Source organism: Erpetoichthys calabaricus, chromosome 13, assembly GCF_900747795.2.
Source record: "Erpetoichthys calabaricus chromosome 13, fErpCal1.3, whole genome shotgun sequence".
Lineage (NCBI taxonomy): Eukaryota > Metazoa > Chordata > Cladistia > Polypteriformes > Polypteridae > Erpetoichthys > Erpetoichthys calabaricus.
In genome coordinates this window covers 35,947,101-35,969,199 of record NC_041406.2, presented here as the reverse complement: position 1 = coordinate 35,969,199, position 22,099 = coordinate 35,947,101, and the positions used below count along the sequence as shown (strand labels likewise).

The following is a 22,099-nucleotide window of genomic DNA, read 5'->3' as shown; positions in this document are numbered from 1 at the left end:
GATTTAGGTGAAACAAGTGTCAGATGTCTTCATGAGTGTAGAGCAGAAGCACGCAGTCATTAGCATAGAGGACGGCTCAAATCACTTCCCTGAAATTCTCAGTGAATGCTAGGGGTCAACAGGGGAAAAAAAAAAACATTCTGAAATTCCAGGTCAGAGTCCGTGTAGGCAACTGGCAGCATCTTGAACTAGATGTTTAAAAGCAGTGTAGCAAGGACTTATCCTTTATTGGTCCTATTGCTCCCACCTTTAATAACCTTTCTTAATGTCCTTCTTAATACCAGGCAAAGTCCTTGCCTATTAATAGACTCAAATGTTTTGCATAGATGAAGACCTTGAAGAGATTCCACTGTTAACAACATTTCTCTTAGACCTTTCTCGCTGTGAAGATCATGGTCATTTGCTTATTATTGACTATTGTTCTTTTGGCATATGATTATAATCTATTATATGTCAACGCTTAGCATTTTTTTAAAATGTTTTTGTTCCCCATACTGTTTATAGATTTTCTCAGCAGCTCAGACACTAGCACTCCATCCATCTAGCAAAATTGCAAAAGAAAACTTGGAGGTGTTTTGTGAAGCTTGGGAGTCTCAGCTAAGTGACATGTCTGTACTGTTGCGAGAAATCAATGATGTGTTTGAGGGACGCAGAGGTACGATTTTTTTTTTTATATATATACATTCTTGCCTATCATATATTTATGCTGTTCACATATAAATAGTTGGTGCTGACCATAATATGTTATTATCATATTAACTTTACTAATTATATCTGTAGTAGCTGTTGGGCTTCTATCAACAAAAATATGCACATTCCACAAATAAAATGATCCGATATGTAATCCAACACAAAAAAAAAGGTAAGTAACGTCCACAGCATTAACATTAAAACAAAATACACTTAGAATAGTACAAAAGTGAAAGTGTGCAGTTTAGTAATGTGTATCTGATGGTGAATATTATGGGTCTTAGTAAAAGAACATTCATTCTATTCAAATATAAAGCTTTTTAGATTTTCTTATATTGAAAAGAAAAGTTACTCTGAGTGTAAATTCTTCTTTACAGCAATTATTATCTGCAGCGGATTAAAAAACTGAATGTACTCAATAATTTGCAAGGTATAAGGTAACCCTTTAGTCAAATGCCTGTTCATAACAAAACACCTAGCTAAAAAAAATACTTGTTATCAACCCAATACAACACTTCTTTAGGACATTATGGCAAAAGAAGATAAGGTAGCAAGAATAGAATTTAATTCATTCCTGCATTCCTCTGAAAATGTTTAAGATGTTTAACCAGGCAGCCCAGAAACACCAGAAGCACGTGTATATTTACTCCTAAGAGCTCAAAGACATCACTTTTGCCCAGCATATCATTCTGTTGTATCCACAGTTGGCTTCAACAGCAGCACTGCCAAGTAATTAACTTGATACATTTTCATTTATTTAAGCATTTTCACCATACTTTCCAATCACATCCTTTGCGCAATGCAGTGTCCATAGTCTGAAAAATTTCACTGAGTCAGAAAAGAACACTTCTGCATATGTTATTTCCCTTCTGATGGCCAGGAAACAGCTGCCCAGAGCCCTTTAGCACTTTTAAATTGTTCCCAAAAGTATATTTATTGGTTTGCTGAATGAATGGCTGAACTAACCCTTGAATAACATAACATAAACCACAAAAAAAAAAAAAGAGTTAAGCTCCAATACTGTCACAAGCAGCAGTTTATAAAGAAGCCTTCTGTCTATATGGATGAGTGCTAAATGCTGCACAGAAGACCTGGCACCATATTATATCATGTACTTGGCGAGCAGGGACTGAAATAGTAAAGGTTTAGTAGAGCATGGATAAAAGGAAATGTTATATATATTATAATATTATATAGTATTAAAATATTATATATTTTAATAATTACACAAGTCTATCCTGTGTTTTGTGTTCATTTTTTTATTAATCAGTAATGATGTGAGTTAAATATGTATAATGTCATGGTAATTAAAGTTTGGCATCTTTGAAAGAGTAATGTTTAATTCTGGTTACTGATACGTCAAAATGAAATGACTGCACTTTGATAATGTGTGTACATTAACTGAAGTTGACATTTTTTTATATATATAACACAAATATTCTGACCAAATATGTCTACATTTCAAGTTTAAACTGTTCATTTGGCTCATAAAAAATAAGGTAAGTTAAAAACAATCGTTTTACAAAATGTACTGATGAAAAAAAGATAGCACTCCATGTTGAACTGCTGTTTCAAACTTTGTTGCTAAAATAACAGAAATAAATGAAATAATAAAACAAAAAATAGTTGATAAACAACAGATACAGGGAGAACATGCAAACTCTTCAATGATAACAACCAGACAGTCAGTCAGTCATTTTCCAACCCGCTATATCCTAACTACAGGGTCACGGGGGGTCTGCTGGAGCCAATCCCAGCCAACACAGGGTGCAAGGCAGGAACAAATCCCGGGCAGGGCACCAGCTCACCGCAGAAGAGCAAACACATTTAGATTAAAGACATGATGAAAAACGTGACTAAAATGGCTGCAGAGTAAACACTTGGTGTTTAGTTTTAGTTTCATTTTGAATGATTCATGCAGCTACCCACACACCAAGCACACACTAGGGACAATTTAGGATTGCCAGTGCACCTCACCTGCATGTCTTTGGACTGTGGGAGGAAACCGGAGAACCCGGAGGAAACCCATGCAGTCACGGGAAAAACATGCAAACTCCATGCAGGGAGGACCTGGAAAGCGAACCCAGGTCTCCTTACTGCGAGGCAGCAGTGCAACCACTGCGCCACCGTGCTGCCCAACAACTAGACATACAATTCAAATCTGGGAAGCTGGATCCACAAAGTGGCATCTTTACTACTGTAATTATGAAGATTAATAAATTGTATTTTGTTTATTTTTTGTTGCCTTGAAACAAGGAGACAGGGTTCACATCGTATGTGTTCCCTACACCGAGTTTGCATTATCTCCCATTGTCCGCATGGGTTTTCTCCAAGTGCTTCAGTTTCTTCCCACAGACACACAAAGGTGAACTGGTGTTGCTAAATTTGCCTGTGTGTGTGTGCGCGCTTTCACCCTGGAATGGGCTGGTACTCTGTCCTAAGTGTGTTCTTGCCTTGCTCCCAGTGATTGTTGGGCTAGGCTTCAGATTCCCTGGAACCCTGCCTGGGTAAGGGAGATGGGAAGTTAGGCGGATGGATGGATAAATGGTTGAAGACCATGTTTTAGGGTGGCACACTGGTTAGTTCTTCACAGCTCCTAAAGTATAGTTTTGAATCCTAGGAAGGTTTGTGCTTTTTATTTCATATGTGCTTGGGTATTGGTTCAATTTAGAGTCTAGAGATAAACTAAGTGTGCTTATGTGAGAGTGCATGTTCATGGTAGGTGTTGATCTTGTGGTGCAGGATTAGAGTCTGGTCTCCACGACCCTTAAGTAAAATGGACAAGTTCAGAAAAAGGACACATGAATGAATTGATATTGCCATCATTTTTCTAAGCATTTAATCCAGTTTAGTTTCATGGGGTATATAGATACCCACTAAGATGTTATAAGACAAATTTACAGTAATCCCTCCTCGATTCGGGGGGTTGTGTTCCAGAACCCCACGCGAAAGGTGAAAATCCGCGAAGTAGAAACCATATGTTTATATGGTTATTTTTATATTGTCATGCTTGGGTCAAAAGATTTGCACAGAAACACAGGAGGTTGTAGAGAGACAGGAACTTTATTCAAACACTGCAAACAAACATTTGTCTCTTTTTCAAAAGTTTAAACTGTGCTCCATAACAAGACAGAGATGACAGTTCTGTCTCACAATTAAAAGAATGCAAACATCTTCCTTTTCAAAGGAGTGCGCGTCAGGAGCAGAGAATATCAGAGAGAGAGAGAGAGATAAAAGCAAACAATCAGAAATCAATAGGACTGTTTGGGCTTTTAAGTATGCGAAGCACCGCTGGACAACGCAGCTGCTAGGAAGGGAGCAATGTAAAGGTAGCCTTTCAGCATTTTTTTTGAGGAGCGTCCGTATCGTCTAGTGGTGCGAACAGCCCCCCCTGCTCACACCCCCTCCGTCAGGAGCACATAATGTCAGAGAGAGAGAGAGAGACAGAGAAAAACAAACAATTAAAAATCAATACGTGCCGTTTCAGCTTTTAAGCATGCGAAGCACCATGCAGGAAGCATATCGCTTGACAAACCAGCTGCAAGAAAGGGAGCAACGTGAAGATAATCTTTCAGCATTTTTAGATGAGCGTCCGTATCGTCTAGGGGTGCGAACAGCCCTCCTGCTCACACCCCCTCTGTCAGGAGCAGAGAATGTCAGAGCAAGAGAGAGAGAAAAAGGCAAACAATCAAAAATCAATACGTGCTGTTTGATCTTCTAAGTATGCGAAACACCATGCAGGAAGCATATCGCTTGACAAAGCATCCACATTTAAGCCCAGCAAGGAAGAGAGCAATGTGAAGGTAATCTTTCAGTGTTTTTTGAGGAGCGACCGTATCTTCTAGGGTTGCGAACAGCCCCCATGCTCGCAATATACTTGAAGAGTTTTATTTAATAGGTAATACGCGCTCTGGTTGGGTAGCTTCTCAGCCATCTGCCAATAGCGTCCCTTGTATGAAATCAACTGGGCAAACCAACTGAGGAAGCATGTACCAGAAATTAAAAGACCCATTGTCTGCAGAAATCCGCGAAGCAGCAAAAAATTCGCGATATATATTTAAATATGCTTACATATAAAATCCGCAATAGAGTGAAGCCGCGAAAGTCGAAGCGCGATATAGCGAGAGATTACTGTATTTGAGACAAAGATCATGAAACCATCTGCATTCAAATCACCATAGTTATATTACCAAAATAAAAACAATAAATAAGCAAACCAAGAAATGTCTATTTTATTTTGTTTTGTTATTTCTTGACAAGTATTTAACTTGTACTTTAACAACATGTACTTATTAATTAAAGAAAAATAGAAAACTTGTTTATCAGTTTTGTTTTTGTATTTGTAGGAGAGAAGAGAACCTACCTTTCATTGCCTAGACCAGGGGTATGTGAGCCCTTTTACGTTAATTATAAATACAGAGGTTTTGTAATTACCATTATTAAGCAGATTCAAATCAACTGAATTAAAACTGGACAAATTCAGACTTGACTCGAATATAAGAAATGAAAAATACACCACAAATCAAGATAATATTGTAAAAAGGTAGAAAACTGATAAAGTTAGAAAAGAAGGAAAGTTATAATTCAAAGTAAAATGTTAAAAATGAAAAAGAAAAGAATTTGGGACACACAAAAGGAAAATTAGTGTAATTCTAATATTTTTAGGGCTAGGAGAAAAGACATATTTTACAATACATATGTTTTATTAACAAAGTTTTCCCAGCAGTCATGCCATCTGCACTTCAGAATAGGTTATCCACCTGAAGCTAAGCATGTTCGGGCCCAACCAGTACTTGGATGGGAGACCATCTAGGAGAAGCTTGGGTTGCTGCTGGAGGTGTTGGTGAGGCCAGCAGGGGGCACTTACCCTGTGGTCTGAATGTGGATTCCAGTGCCCCAGTGCAGTGATGGGGATACTGTGCTGTAAAAATGTAACCATCCTTTGGATGAAACATAAAACCGAGCTCCTGACTCTCTGTGGTCATTAAAGATCCCCAGGCATCTTTTGTTAAGAGTAGGGTATATCCTGGTGTTTAAGGATACTGGAACGGAAACTACAAATAGGATCAGTGTATACTGCTGATCAAGTTAACTGACTTGCATTGGCAAATCTTTTGAAATTAGTATTCTCATAAAAATCATTCTGTGCACATCACTGAAAATAACTTGTCATACTGTTTAAAGCAAACGCATTATTATAAAAGTTTTTGTTTAATGAAATACACACCAATCAGCCACAACGTTAAAACAACCTGCCTGATATTGTGTAGGTACCCCTCGTGCTGCCAGAATAGCTCTGAGCGGTCAAGGCATGGACTCCACAAGACCTCTGAAGGTGTCACGTGGTACCAGGAACATTAGCAGCCAGTCCTTTAAGTCCTGTAAGTGAGGTGTGAGGTGGGCCCTCCATGGAGTGGACTTGCTTTTCCAGTTCATCCCACTGACTATGATCTGGGGAACTTGGAGACCAAGTCAATACCTTTTTGCCATGTTCCTCAAACCATTCCTGAACAATTTTTGCAGTGTGGCAGGGCACATTATTCTGCTGAAAGAGGCCATTAAGGAATACAACACAAGAACTGTGACAAATCTTTAGGAAGGTGGAAAGTGTTAAAGTAGCAACCACATGAATGCTAGGACCCAATGTGTCCCAGCAGAACATTGCGCAGAGCATCACACTGCTTCCATTGAATTGCTTTCTTCCCATAGTGCATCTTGCTGCCGTCTCCTCTCCAGATAAACAACAGACATGCATCTGGCTGTCCACATGATCTAAAAGAAAATGTCATTCATCAGATCAGGGCACCTTCTTCATGCTCCATGGTTGTGTTCTAATGCTGATGTGCCCATTGTTGAGGCTTCGGCGGTGGATAGGGGTTGGCATAGGCAGTCTGACTGGTCTGTGGCCATGCAACCCCATATGCAGTAAGCTCTGATGCACTCTGTGTTCTGATACCTTTCTCCCATGGCCAGCATTAAGTTTTTCTGCAATTTGTGCTACAGTAGCTCTGTGAGATTGGACCAGACAAGCTAGCCATCGCTCCCGACATGCATCGAGGAGCCTTGGGTGCCTGTGACTCTGTTGCCGGTACACTAGTTATCCCTTCTTGGACCACTTTTGGTAGCTACCAATCACTGCATAATGAGAACCTGCCATTTTGAAGATGCTCTGACCCAGTCTAGCCATTACAATTTAGCCCTTGTCAAAGTCACTCAAATCCTTAAGTTTGTTCATTTTTACAACTTCTGACACATCATCTTAAAGAACTAACTGTTAACTCGCTGGCTAATATATCCCACCTCTTGACAGGTGCCATTGTAAAGAGATAAACAATGTCATTCACTTCACCTAGCAGTGTTTTTAATGTTGTGGCTGATCAGTGTAGATATTCATTGTAAAGTACACTAAATGATGCTGGCTATAATGTAGAATGCACAATTCTCATATATGCGGTACATTTTGCTGCCAAAATTCTCACGTGCAACTTATTAAAATAAAAAAGTGTTGGTGGCTGGGTACCTACTGTATCACTCGTGTTTCACATTTGAGCAGGCTCAAGTCTTTATTTTATCTGTGAAAATGTATGACCAAGAATCAATGCATCCCTGCTTTCTTTCAACACTCCCACGTAGAAATAAATTTGTGAACAGAGTACTTTAGTTTAAAATCTCAGATTTGTTTTTGATGAAATTTTTAGAACAAAGCATCCTGGCAGAAACAAAAGTTGGTGGAGGAGGTTGCTTATCTTGATGTTTTCTTTAACGTGCTCTTTCCTTTATGGTTGTGTGTCATACATCATTTTTTCCTCCCTGTAGAATGTGTGCTTTTACTTGTGGTTTCTCAAGCTGATTTAAAACCGTACAAAGGTTAAACATACCTGTAAAAAGGACATTGAAAAATTTAGATAAAAAGAAGTTTCAGTGTGCTATGCTATAGCATTTGTGTTTGTAATCACTCTATTTTGTTTCTCACAGAAGTATTCAGCAAATCTTAAAATGGTAAAACCTGTCAAGCTGGACACTGAGGTATGGCATCTTTTACATTTACTAGTTTTAAAATTTGATCATTTTAACATGGAAGTTTCCACTGGCTGAGACAAACTTGACATATATACAGGAACAGACAACTATAGCAAAGCTGGGACTGGAGCTGAGGCTTCTGACTTCTGACGTGGATTCAGAAAGTGAGAAGTGGGAGGACCAGGAGCATGAGATTGTCCGACAGAGCCAGTGTATGTCCAGTATGGCATATTCAATGTATTTATTCACCAGGTAAGCAGTACTGCCTAAAGATAAAATACTTGTTGTACATATTTAAGTAATTGGCACTTTAGCCTGCTCTACAGTTTGTCCATGTACCAAACACATGTTTATTCAGATTTAAAAGATAATTAACTCACAGTAGTTCAGCAGTAATTCCTTTGTTGTATGTCTGCCATTAGCCCTTTGTTGTATGTCTGCCATTAGCAATAAAAGGCTTTTGAGCAATTCAAAATTTATGTTATGCAACCAAGGTGGAGACTTACTTAGAACTTCAATATAAAAGGTATGTAATTTTTTCTGGTGGAATACAGGTTGAAATTGGTTGTGGTTAAAGTAGGACACACAGTTTTATTTTTTGTATTTATGTCTTTCAATAATTTCCTTGAAAAGGCAGTGTAGATTAAAAATCAATTCAAGTTACAGATGCATACATTTTGTGTCCTCGGTGCAAAAAAAACTGCTATTCGTTGCTGTGTTAGTGCAGTTGACAGACAAATGTTTCCATTTTATTGATGCATACAGTATAGTTAATGACATATTTGTAAATTCTAGACACATTATTTGAATTCACACTTCTGATGCTACTGGAGCACTAAATGAAATAAATCTATGTGTACTCAGGAGGCAGCAGTTTAATGGGACTGTAGTCTGGCAGGCCACTGAGAACCAAGTCTTCCAGGTGTATACAGCATTTATCACTCTGCTGTAATACAGCCTTTAAGCAAGAAAAATAGTAGCCTTTGTATTAATTACCTATGGTTGAAATTATTTTAAACTCAGCAACACATTTGTGGTATTCTTATTTTTCTGTTAAATCTTACTGTTTTTCAAATAAATTTATTACAGGAAACAAACTGATGCTGCTGTTTTATTCTGTTTGACTCAAAATGTTCAGAAATATTACATTTCTCCATTTGACTTCTGTCAGGAAAGATGTGCACAATTACAGTTTGGTATTTTTCAAGTCAAATTAATTTCTTCATAATCATGGTATATATTAATTTACTACTTGAAAATGCTTTCTGAAGTGAAGCGTATTTTTTAAATTATAAAAAATAACTTGCCTGCTCTTTGTAAAAATAACAATAAATCGGAACTGAACTGATAATATTGCAGTGTGTTTTTAATAAAAAGCTTTAAGATGTATGCATGTTGCACTTTCCATGGCATATTCATGCACATGCACAATAAAGAAACGCACTCAATAAATGAATAAGGCTGAGGGTGCAAATAGAGCCCAACCACAATGAGACAGATTGAAGCGCCACAAACAAATCATTGAATTTTTTAACACATGATGAGTTGCTTGTGCTGAGTATATGGACTGAGGACAATGTTTTTAGGTGAATAAACCTACTGATAACACACTCATACCAGCCAATCTGTACATACATGAGGAAAACATGCAAACTCCATGCAGACCCTAGTTCTGCGAGGCAGGAATGATCACTCTGCCTCTGCTAAAACATCCATACTAAACTTACTACACCTCAACCTGATTAAAACTAAATGTAAGTCTATAATGTCTGTTCAGTTCTTCTTACTTAATTGCATGTCACGTGTGTTTTCAGCATTTCTTTCATTAGACCACCAAAGCACATACATACTTTATCAGTCCAATGGCAGCAGGCACAATTTTTGCGAAATAACAAAATATGCTTCTGTATAGTGTAAGAATGTACAGTAAGTGATCGTTCTTTGCAATGACTTCCCAAGTTGAATGTATGTCATAGAGGAAAACTAGCAGCAAAGTACAATGCACAGCCAGTCTCCTTTTAAAATGTCTGAATCTCACAACAATGTTTTTTTTTAATCTTTCTTAAAAATAACATGGATGATATCTTTTGCAATATGTGTGTAATCTCAAGATGTAAATGAATACTCAATAACATTTTGGACTTGATGGATGCATTCAGTAAGTTTTAAGACTTTCAATCACATTGGGGCATGGTACCCTTTAGCTCAATTCTAAAATGCAAGAGTAGACTAGTAATTTTTAAACATTTATAAAATATGGATAACTTTTAAACACAATTTGATGTGGCAAATTAATACATACTATAACTGAAAAAATAATTAACTTGAAAAATACCAAACTTGTCTTTTAATATAACTTCAAAGATAACATTGAGATTCTTCAACTTTGTAACAGTAGTTACATTACATGTAAAATGTTTCTCATCATTTGCATAGCTAATAATAAAAAATGGGTTGTACTTTGAATGATATGTACATGTATAAGTAACCTAGTAGTATTCTGATTGATTTTAGTCCAATATCTACTTACAATATTTGCATATAGTGATACAGACCTGGACAAATTTGAACAAAAAAAAGAAGAACCCAGAATTGTCTCTGAAATAACTTGAAACTGACAAAAGCAGTTGGCACCCATTATTGCTTTTTCTGCATTTCATAATAAACAGACTTTGCTTTAGAGTTTTGATTCAATACAATATTTCAAATAATAACACAGATAAATAATGGCATGGACAAAAGTGATGGGACAGCTAACGTGATATTTCACTGCACAGTCTTTAGAGGCCATCACTGCAAACAAGTGATTCCTGGAGCTCTCAATGAGATTTTTGCACCTGTCAACTGGTAGTTTGGCTAACTGCTCCAGCTATGTCAGGTTTGGAAGGTGTCTTCTCTAGACTGCATGTTTCAGTTCCTTCCATAGGTATTCAGTAAGATTCAAATCAGGACTCATGGGAGGCCACTTCAGAATAGTCCAATGTTTTATTCTTAGCCATTCTTGGGTGCTTGTGTTTTGGGTCATTATCCTGTTGGTTGGATGATCCATGACCTGTGACTGAGACAGAACTTTCTGACACTGGGCAGTTCGTTTCACTCCAGCATGTCTTGATAGTCTTGAAATATTGTTCCCTGCACAAACTCAAGGAACCCTGTGCCAGATGCTGAGAAACAGTCCCAAAACGTAACCAAGTCTCCTCTGTGTTTCACGGTAGATGTGGTGTTCTTTTCTTTCAAAGCTTAATTTTTTTCATCTGTGGACATAGAGTTGAAGTAACATGCCAAAAAGCTCCAGTTTTGTCTCATTTGTCCAAAGGACATTCTCCCAGAAGCATTGTGGCTCCTCAATTGCATTTTAGCAAATTTCAGCCTAGATTTTTTATGTCCTCCTGGGTCTTTTTCCATTGAGCCCACTGTCACTCAAAAAGTAGTAGATGGTACAATCAGACACTGATGGACCTTGACCTTGGAGTTCAGCTTGTATCTATTTGGAAGTTGTCCTTGGGTGACTGTGTAACATTCTCACTATCTTTCTGCCCATTCTGGGGTTGATTTTTCCACTGGTGGTCGCATCCAGGGAAGTTGGCAGTCCCATGAACCTTAAGGTTCTTAATAATGTTTGCAACAGTTGCCACAGTAGATGGCCGTATAGCCTTTGCCCTTAATATGCTTGTCTAGAATTTTCTTTCTGATCACCTCGGACAACTCTCTCCTTTTTTTTTCTCCTCTGGTCCATGTTCAGTGTGAGACTCACAATGATTCCAAACTGCAGCATGACTGCTTTTCTCCATTTAAATAGGCTGAATAACTGATTGCACAATTGGAGACATGTGTGATACGAATTCAAGAAAACCAACTAGCTGGAAAAATTACTCTAGTCCAATTATAGTATTTATGAACTTTTCTAGGGGTACCAGCAAATGTACCAAGGCCATTTTAAAAATATCTTTATAGAATAAGCAATATTTGATCTCTTCTTACAGTTTCTTTGCTTTACTTACTGACATATCAAGGGCATACAGGTAAAGTGCCATCCATAATATTTAGGATGAAGACACATTTTTCCTTGATTTACCCTTCTGCTCCACAGTTTAAAATTACAAATCAAACAATTCAGATTCAATTAAAGTGCACATTACACATCTTCATTAAGAAGAAAAGAACACACTGGTGAGCTGAGTAATTGCAAAGGGAAGGGTAGGCCAAGGAAGACCTCCACTGCTGATGACAAAAGAATCCACACTATGATAACAAAAAAAGCCCCAAATGCCTGACAGATCGGAACTTCAGGAGGCCGATGTGGATGTGTCAGAGATGACTATCAGCAGAAGACTTCATGAACATAGATACAGAGGCCACAATGCAAGATGCAAACCACTAGATCCAAAGCATAGCACCTCATTGGTTAAACATGGTGCTGGGGGGTGTTACAGCTTGGGCATGTATGGCTGCCACAGCTCCTGGCACATCTTGAGGTGAATAGAAACCTCTGATCTGCTCAAGTTCCAGTAAATGCCTCCAAACTCCTTGGATGGTGCTTTATCCTACAACAAGATAAAGATCTAAACACACTGCTGAGGCAACACACAAGTTTTTCAAAGCTCAAAAATGGAAAATTGTTGAATGGCCAAGTCATTCACCTAATTTAAATCCAATTGAGAAGACCTTCCATACGCTGAAGGGGGTACCATCCTTTGAAAACAATAAAGAACTGAAGATGGCTGCATTAGAGGCTTGGCAGAGAATCAGCAGAGAAGCTCCTCAGCACCTGGTGATGTCTATGAATCACAGACTTCAAGCAGTCATTGCATGCAACGAATATGTCACAAAGGACTAAATATGATGGCTTTAATACACCAGCCAGTGCTGTGGTGCCCTGAAACATAGAAAAAGTGATTGTCATTTCCACACAGTGTGCCCAAGACTTATGCAAATCCCCTTGAAGGAAAGTCTGTAATGGGCACTTTAATCGCATCTGAATTGTTTGATTTGTAATTTTAAACTGTGGAGCAGATGGGTAATTCAAGGAAAAATGTGTCTCTGTCGCAAACGTTATGGAGGTCGCTGTATACACGGGAAAATTACTTTTCATTTTTACACTTTTTCAATGAGCTGTAAATGTACCAACAAATTTATCCATGTCTGTATATCTGAAAATGATATTGCAAATACAGTGTCAGAAAACTGTGCTCAGTTCTCATCATACGGTGGTTGTTTTGTTTACTGTACAGTACGTATTTTTTCTGTTACTTGGATTAATTATGCCCAATTTACAGATCGTTTTAAAGATGGTCTGTCACAACATGATGAATCTGTTCAGTGTGCTTGCATTGCATTCATCACTTTCTCTACACAATCAGCAATACAAACATTAAACCGATGCTTCATACACATTCTCTGTCTTTTTGATTTAGAGGGGAGGGCCTCCTGAAGACAACTCAGGATTTATTTCACCAAGCTGAGGTAAGCTTTATCCTTGATAGATAATTCACAGTCGGTGCATAATTCATCTGTATTATCTGTGGGCTTTGTCAGGAACATCATTAAAAGTAATAAGCTTTTAAGGCATCACTTCCAGAAGGACCAAAGATCAATAGGTTATTAAAAAAGTAAACAATATTTTGTCTCCTTGCATTAATGCTACAACTAATAACATTTATGTGCTAGATATACTTGCTTTTGTGTTAAGCAGAGCCTCACTGTTTTTATAATTAAATGCTAGAGCAAATTCTGTCCATCTATTAGACTTCCCACTGCACATGCTGCAGTATTTGTGGAGTGGTCAGGGGGGCCTGTTCACTGTGATTTGTAACTTGGACTTTGGCGTTTTCTTTAAGTAGGACTTCATTCAGAGCTCACGCCGCTGCACCTCAGTGAATTTCTACACACAATTCATACACCGTGTGCCTTATCTTGGCAGTCAGGATGCAGCGGTGACCTGTTAATCTTTACTGTGATAAAGTGTTGTGGGTGTCTCCTCCTAGGAAAGTGCACCATAATTCTGACATTTTCAGGCTTTAACTTTGAACTAAAAACACACCTCATTTCTTAGTAATCGTACACTAGTGGCATCTTTAGTGCTCTGTGCACCATGGCCATTACTTATGGGGGTAATGGTGATGGTGACAGTGATTTGGAGCATTATTGTGACACAATAAATAAACTCTTCATTGCAATTGCCACTTTGAACTTGGTGACAGCACTTTAATGTGTGATTAAGCCTGAGATCTGAGATGATCTTGTGCCGAGTTTCTTGTCATGTTCCGATTCTGTATGTGTTTGCAGCATTGGCTAAGGGTATACTGACCACCCAAATCACAGGTGGTACTTCGGTTTAGTTTGTTTGGCTTTGTTTCTGACTGTCATTCAGTGTGGTATAAAAACAAAATGTGAAAACTTCCAACGGGTAAATACTTTTTTATTTTTTAAATTAAATATTTCACTCACAATATTACATATTTACCACGTAGCAAGCTGGCACCTTGTCCAGGGCGTTGTTCCTGCCTTCTGCTCGATGCCTGCTGCCCCCATAGCTACCCTGTTTAGAATCGAGCAGTTTTAAAAAATAGTATGTTATGACACTACGTACTGTATGTATCACATATTCTTGCCTTCTCTGTCTCGGCTTTTTTGTCTGAATCAGGATGCTCTCAGTGGCAAACAAAAGTGAGCAGAACTAAATAATCGTATGGGCTTCCACACTCGTGTAGCTTCATGAACAGTGCTTGAAGCAGAGCTCAAAAGAAAGCAGTCAAGATCAAGAAGGACACTGTTGTAACAGCTGCTTCCTGAACTGGTCCTATGGACAGAGATACAGAATTCCAAAATTCAAACCAAATAGAAGCAAAAAAATGCTGCTGGGCTAACTAAAATGATCTTGGTATGTCCGTAAGACAACTCACATTTAAAGTCTTCTTTATGTTTACATCTTATGTTTTAACTTAATACAGTATTTATTGTACTGATTGACTGTTTGCCTCAATAAATGAAAAATAAAATACATCTCCACTTGCAGAAAATAAAGGTAACCAGTTTAATGTATGGCACATTGTAGGAGCCTCAGAGGAGCACGTGTTCTACAGTGCAGTACACGGTTTGTCTTTCAGCTGCTGCAGACATTGCTTTGAGTCGGCCTTTCACACAGACTCAGAAGGACATGTTCATTTTTCATTGTTATGTGCCATAATATGTGTCCGTTTGTCCATTTATTATTCTTCTTTGTTTATCAGGTCTTTACTAAAGGCAGCTTCTCTTATTGTTCTTTTATTGCTACCCGTTTCATCGGTTTTAGGGTTGCCAGGCTATGACCAGGTGAATAATAAACTTAATAAATAAATATACAATTTAATTAAAATAACACATACATTACAGAGGCAGATCATCTTCAGGTCGTCATCAAGTTAAATCTCGTGCGTCTCTAGTCAAAAGCAGGAATGTGAGCACAAGGGGACCTGGTGACATCAATGAGCACTAAGAAGGAACCTTGATCTGGGTTCAAAGGTAGTGAACTTGATACACGAGAGCGCCTTGTCAGAAATTGCTAACATTGTTTTGTGCAGCTTGTACGGCTATGGAAAAAATGATTAAAAGCACTTCAATTAGAGCTGGCAGCACAATACACTATTTCTCAAATGTCACATATAATGACTGCAGTTGCTGGATCTTGTCCCCTTGAGGATGGCAGCATACATGACAAGGGATGACAAATTACCAGATTCCATGACAGGCTTTCAGCACAGTCTCTTATGTCCAAAGTATCATTAGTATCTGCTGAATTCTGACAGCACCGATGCCTGTACAAATCCTTTCCAGGTATGGCGAGTTCAGCTGTGATTTCAGCCATTTTGTTCTTTTGTCTTCTTGGATATTCAACTGCATGGGCAAGAATTAAGTATTATACTGCATGAATATTAAAATGTCCTGAAAGCACCTTTCAAATTATGCTGGCATTATGTAAATGAGCTAATCATAAAGTGTTAGTTTGGTTACATTTCACACTGCAAAACTTTGAAGCAAACTAAACATCAACAAATACCCCGGGGCATCTCATGGACTTCTTTCACTGGGCAGAAACAGATTTTTTCTGGGGGAAAAAAATATCACGCGGGGGTCAGCAACAGTTGCATTTTCCATAATTATTTGATTTATTAACCAAATACAACTCTATGAGTAAAAAGTCTGTTATCAAACAACTAATTGAAAATACTAGACATGGTACAAAAAGGCCACGTTTCAGTAGGCGAGTGTACAAAAGAAGGCAAGCTCTGTGGAGGACACACACCGATGTGCTTCAGTTTGTAGATGGAGCAGGTGAGTTTCACTTAATAGTATGATGTTGCCCATTTAGCATCCAGCAACCACCATATGAACTTAACTTATATTTAATTTATTTCAAATCACAGGTCTACCGTCTCAAGTCTTTTAAACATTTGTTAATAATGTTCATTTTGGAATGTCTGATTAACATTTACCACTTACATCAAAGTAAGTGTGCCTCTATATCTGCATCACGCCCAAAAAACAATCACATCGAGAGGACATCCCACCCGTGTCCATTACTTTCATGGTGTAAAATTAGGGAGTTTGATCATCCATCTTACAGGGCACTGCTATTCTTTTCTCATCCCCTCTGTATTCTGATGACAATATCACAATTGTATTTACACCTCCTCCAAGCCCTCCTAACTTCTCTCCAATTGCACGAGTGATGCTGTGAACCCGAATCTGGTGCTCTAATTGACTGGTAATTGTGCAAGTTGTTTTTTTTTTAACCTATGTGCGTATTTATTTTTTTTATTGCTCCATGTTAACATGCGACTCATGATGCTGTGAATGAGATTACTGACAGCAGACGCTTAGTGTGACAGAATTCCACCCATAAAGCATTTCATGTAGTTAGATCAGTCCAGTGTCAGATCACTTTCATACGACATTTGAACTGCTCCAGGGTTTGCTTAGTATTGGGCCGAGTCCACCCTTTCGAAAGGGTCGTGGTACATTTGTTTTGATCTGCATCAGAGTACGATTGGCATATTCACATTTACCTTAACAAGCAGACTTTAGGGGAAATTATGCCAGAGTTTGGGGAAAAAAAAAAAACCCACACCAAATGAATTAGATGTGAAAATGCCTTTAATTAACCATGTACAGTACAACTACTGTATGTTCAAGTGATTATTCTTATATTAAATGTAACACTGAAAACCAATGTTAATGCCTTTCCAAAAAGTCTAGTTTTCTAGGCTGTGCTTTGTTGTATTCTATTAAGACTGATGGAAGTCACTGCTTTTTATCTGGAGTACATTTTAACAGTGCCGTCTGTTACGGTGTGGTGTCCATAGGTCATTCAAGCACACGTGCAGAGCTTATGAAAGCACTTGAGCCGAGTCAGCGCCTTATCTAAATCTTAAAAGAACTGGAGAGGACTGGGCTTGGAGATCTTCTCAAAGACATTGATTTTATGAAGATGGTGCATTTCTGTCATTCTCCTTAGTTTTAAGTGCATCAGCCCGTGTCGTACGAGTATTACTTGGATCTGTTGTCCTCACATCATTTACATAGTCCTAAATGCACTGTTGGAACGTGTGGTATTTATGAAAAAGGTTTTACACAACTTGAAAATTGCATCTTAACTTTAATATAATCTATACATTTCTGTAAACATTAATATATCTTGGTATTCTGAAAATGCAACTAATTTAAGAAAAATAGTCAGTGAGCCTTCCAATAGCAGGGGTCTGCAAAAATCAGTCTTGGAGGGCTTGCAGTGGCTGCAGGCTTTTATTCAAACCCCATTTCTTAATGAGAAGTCGATCACTGCTGTTGAAGCACTTACTGCTCAAGCAACATTTTTATGCTTCATTTTAGATGTCTCATTTGTTAAGATTCCCGACCCTTAATTGCTTAGTTTCACCTTAAACTGCTGCATTCATTATTTTTAAATGCCCCTTATTACCAATAACATGCAAATGACAAAAAAGCTTCATTTTGCATATTTCCATTTCCACCTCTGTGTATTCATCATGAACTATCGTGTTTTTAATTAAATATTTGGAAGGAAATTGGAAAGAAAAACGTGAGGGGACTGAGAATTACTCCTGTGCTTCAGGCTACAAATCATTTGGATGATATCCTTGGAAAGGAACAAATCAACAATATAAGATACGGCAGAATGAAAACACTGACTGGCCATTAAATTAAACAGGATCTGTAAAACTGGAGAGGGTTGGCTTCTAGTTATGTGATTGGGTTGGAAGAAAAACCTGCAGCCACTACGACCCTCCAGGACCAACACTGCAGACCTCGGAGTTAAATGACCAACATGTCAATTCAAATGTTCAAGTGGGGGGTCCTTCCAGAATTCTTACAAAAAAATACCTGCCATAGGTTTGTTTTGTTTTTTGTATGTATTTTGATATTTTAAGTATCAAATAGTGAAATGTATTTAGAAACTGAACTTGCTCTTCTGAAAATAAAAAAAAAATACTTCTAGAGATACCAAGGCAACATTATAATGTATGTTTATACTAAAACTGATGCATTACTAAAAACAATGCATATTTAATACCATCCATCCATCCATCCATTTTCTAACCCGCTGAATCCGAACACAGGGTCACAGAGGTCTGCTGGAGCCAATCCCAGCCAACACAGGGCACAAGGCAGGAACCAATCCTGGACAGGGTGCCAACCTACCGCAGGACACCAACCTACCGCAGGACCATTTAATACCATGTTCTTTTTTTATTAGCAACTTTGTCTAAGACAGTTTTGCTTGGTGTAAATACAAATGTAGGATCGTTTGTTTTGTGTCACTCTTTTAGGTGTTTGCTGAAGAGGGGTATAAACTGAATTCTTCACTGCAAGCTTTTTGTCTCCAGGTATGTTGTGTTCCCTACCCTTCCTTAGCAAAACATTTTTCACCTCACCTTACTCCATGTTAAAGTCTAACACTGTAAACAGAAATATTTCCAGTAATTAAGCCTGACTTAAATTGCTCTTACCTACTAATAAATATTACTGATATTTTATTTAATGTATCTGAATCTCAAGTCTTTGTTACAGTAGTTTGTTGTATCTGCAATTTTTCAAGCCATACAAAAACAGGAACACAAATCACGTAACTCGTTTAAACTCATGGTGGACGATTTCCGTTTATGTGAACGAAAATTAATACTGTAGGGTAGCAGTGTACTGGATAAATGTTATGAAAACATCTGTGGTGCTTACCATTGCAGAGCAGGTCTGGCCGTGACGTTCTCTACTTTCTACCAAAACAAAAGCAAGAAGAACAAACCACACAGAAATGTCAGCACAGCATTACAGCAAAGCTACACAAACGCTTCACAACACTGTCTGCAGTTTGCTGACATTCTCACAGACATTAAATGAGCTCACTGATCCAGTCAGTCAATATAAGCATTTCTGGAAGTCAGTCATTAAGAAGAAAATGACTAACTTGTACCCAACTAAATTGGTAAATAGCTCTATGGAAATTAAAATTTAATGTCATTTTGTTCTAACACTTAATTTGATTAGGTGGTGCTTGTCATTGTGATGGGGCTTAGATACTAACCTCGTTTATTTCCTAAATAGTGTTCAACCTTAAATAGCTTAAACATGTAAAAAATGTATATTTGCATTCCCCAATAATAAGTGAGTTTAAAATCAATTGAATAACATGAACAGCGATTCTAAATAAAGACAAGATGTAACTCGCATTGAAGCCTGTTAAAGTAAAGAATAAAACTAATTGTCTGCATTTTACAATTTGCTTTCAGCTCCGTGACGATGAAAGAGCGGTCTTAGCAGCAGAGATGGAAAAGCTTGTGGTTCTGTGTCAGCAACTCCACGCGACTGCAAAAATGCCTGTGCAAGGAAAAAACGCCACTTTCCTTAAGGTATCAATTTTTAACGCCTTTAATTGTATTTATTTCGTTGAAACTGATATCACGGCAGGGAAACTGGCTGGACTGTGGTAGTGGAACAAAGGAGTGATTAACTGACCAAATTAGCTTAATGAGTGAAATTTAATAAACATTTTGGTTTATGAATGACGCATTCCGCATGCAGAAGGTAGAATAATAGCAAGATGGGCAGATAAGAGAGTGTGCCAGCCGTCCAGCGCCATCTGTTTGTGAAATGTGGAATTTAAGTATTTCTTTATAAAACCATATACAGTATATTAACTGATGACTACGTGAATAAAAACAATGTCTATAAACATGCAAGGTTTTTCTGGTTGTCCATTTAAATATAAATAAATCAAGAACAAAACTACAAAATAAAATATGGATGAATATTTATAAAAGTTCTTTGAGTTATCCTTTTAAATCATACATATAGAAAGGAAGACGCTTTAAAGTATATGATAAGAATTTAGTTCTCATCGTATCCCTTATTGTATTTGGTCCTCTTTTAATCCTAGGTTGATTCATCTATTCAGAATACCAAAAGCATTATAAATGTGATTGTTTACATCCTTCCACTCTGCAATAAAATAATCAGAAAGGTAAGAAATACCTCATGTTGTGGATTCTCCTGGCGCAGGGCTGTCAGGCTCACTTATTTGATGTGTCTTTACATTTTAATTTCATAACCAATATTTGCTTGATGAGAGTAAATATTTAAAGAACTGCATGGAGAGCAGGGGCATTGTGGTAACGGCTGGTCACTTCTGTAGCTGTTCACGCAGGGCTGTTGTCAAAGGTAAAACGGCCCTGACGAGGACGATTGGCTGTCTGGCTGTAGCTACTTTAAACCATTTAGGCTCCTGGTGTGTTGCAAGGCCGGGTTTTCCCTTTTTATTCAAAAAAAAAAGTTTAAAATCCAGTTTCTACTGAAGGTGGGTATTTTAATTTGAAGGTAAATATTTAATTGTGCTAAAATTCTAAAATTTTGAATACACAAAAACAGTCTTTGGACAAACATTTTCACTGCCGTCTTAGTTTGTGCATGCATGCGTACATTCACAGATGTGCTTAAGCATTTTCAGGGTCTTGGAGGTCATAGAGAATCCCGACTGTACTGGCCACAAGGTGGGAAACATTCCTGGACAGGGTGCTGGTCTCCTGCAAGGCACATACTATACCAGTAAAAGCCCACAGTCACGCTCTGGGCTGGCTTAGAACTGCCAGTTAAACAAATACTCCACCAAAAAGTGTTTGTTTATTAATTTACTTATTTTACGCAAGGTAACAGAGAGAGAGAGAGAAGCAGCTGTGATTGCAGTTACACCTTAAGAAGCCCTTGAGTTTTGGCACAGTTGCTTATTTAAAAGTCCTGCACAGTTTAACTTTAAAAAAAAAAAAATCCCACTACACTTTCAAGGCAAATAGAGGCTTGTGTTATGAACCTTTTATGGCATTTTACAGTAGGTTGCAAAATAAAATTACATGATTTGTGCATGCTTTGAAAATTATGAATGTTAACACCAATCTTCAGTTGAGCGAGTTCAGTGTGTGGTGAGATTATCTGCATTGTAATATAGCGCCAAACAGAGCCCCAATAAAAGAGCAGAAGCTTTGCATTAATCCTCGGTTTGTTATCACAGGGGATACTGTACAGTTGTCTGTTTTCTGACCCGTGTTTCCATTTCAGTGGAATTCTGTGCCTATCATGGCTGCACTGAACAAAACACAGAACCTAACCTTTGACCTTTGTACATCAGACAACACATTGCTCCAGAATAAAATGTATTTAATTAGTGTTCCCAAACTTCTACATTGGCCAGATGTGTGTTAATGTTTTGAAACACAAAGTAAATCTCTACATTAATAAAGGAAGTGCTTACATTCTGAGAAGCTGAATTCTTGGGGGTGCTGGCTACTGATATGGTATACTTATTTACTGAAATAAATCACAAACATTACATTCATAATCTTTTTTTTTTTTTTTTAAACCAAAATAGATAGTTTTTGTGCTAATAAACATTTGACTTAAGCACATGTGACTCCTATTTCAATGGTACAGGAGAGAAATGCGATGCTGTCTCTAGTTCCGAATAATCGGCCAAATTCAGTAACGGAGGATTAATACACCGGCATAAGCCATAGCAGACTCTGATCACCTACAGTACGTGGGCTCATTGAAAACACACAACAAGGGCTCAAAGGGAAAGATTGAGACCATTAAAGCATCAGGGGTGTGACATTTGAAATTTGCATTAATTTGACTTCTGTATTAAATATTACTCTTCAGTAATTTAGTGTTATTAACCGGCTAGTGTGTCCTCCATACAGTGCTGCAGTCTCAAAACAGCCAATGTCACAAACATGACAAAGTGATTTTTTGACAAACCTGATTTGAAAAGTGTGATCTTATAAAAGAGTTTGTGCAAATAGAAATAATTTGAATTATTTTGATATTCACTACGTCGTGCGGCAAAGAG

The 22,099-nt window shown here is 37.8% G+C and overlaps 1 protein-coding gene across 2 annotated transcripts in view; it reads left to right on the top strand.

The window, feature by feature from the left end:
- ctnnal1 (catenin (cadherin-associated protein), alpha-like 1) overlaps positions 1-22,099 on the top strand; it is a 173,733-nt gene that overhangs the window by 149,353 nt on the left and 2,281 nt on the right. Inside the window, exons 11-19 of one of the 2 annotated variants that reach the window (XM_051935958.1) lie at positions 505-655; positions 5,037-5,074; positions 7,666-7,716; positions 7,808-7,962; positions 13,125-13,173; positions 18,534-18,590; positions 19,491-19,610; positions 20,138-20,221; positions 21,310-21,586. In XM_051935958.1, the coding sequence (XP_051791918.1) occupies positions 505-655; positions 5,037-5,074; positions 7,666-7,716; positions 7,808-7,962; positions 13,125-13,173; positions 18,534-18,590; positions 19,491-19,610; positions 20,138-20,221; positions 21,310-21,453 (849 nt within the window). In that variant the 3' untranslated portion in view covers positions 21,454-21,586. Of the gene's footprint in view, positions 1-504; positions 656-5,036; positions 5,075-7,665; positions 7,717-7,807; positions 7,963-13,124; positions 13,174-18,533; positions 18,591-19,490; positions 19,611-20,137; positions 20,222-21,309; positions 21,587-22,099 lie in introns of those variants that run through there. The other variant, XM_051935957.1, reaches the window with a different exon arrangement.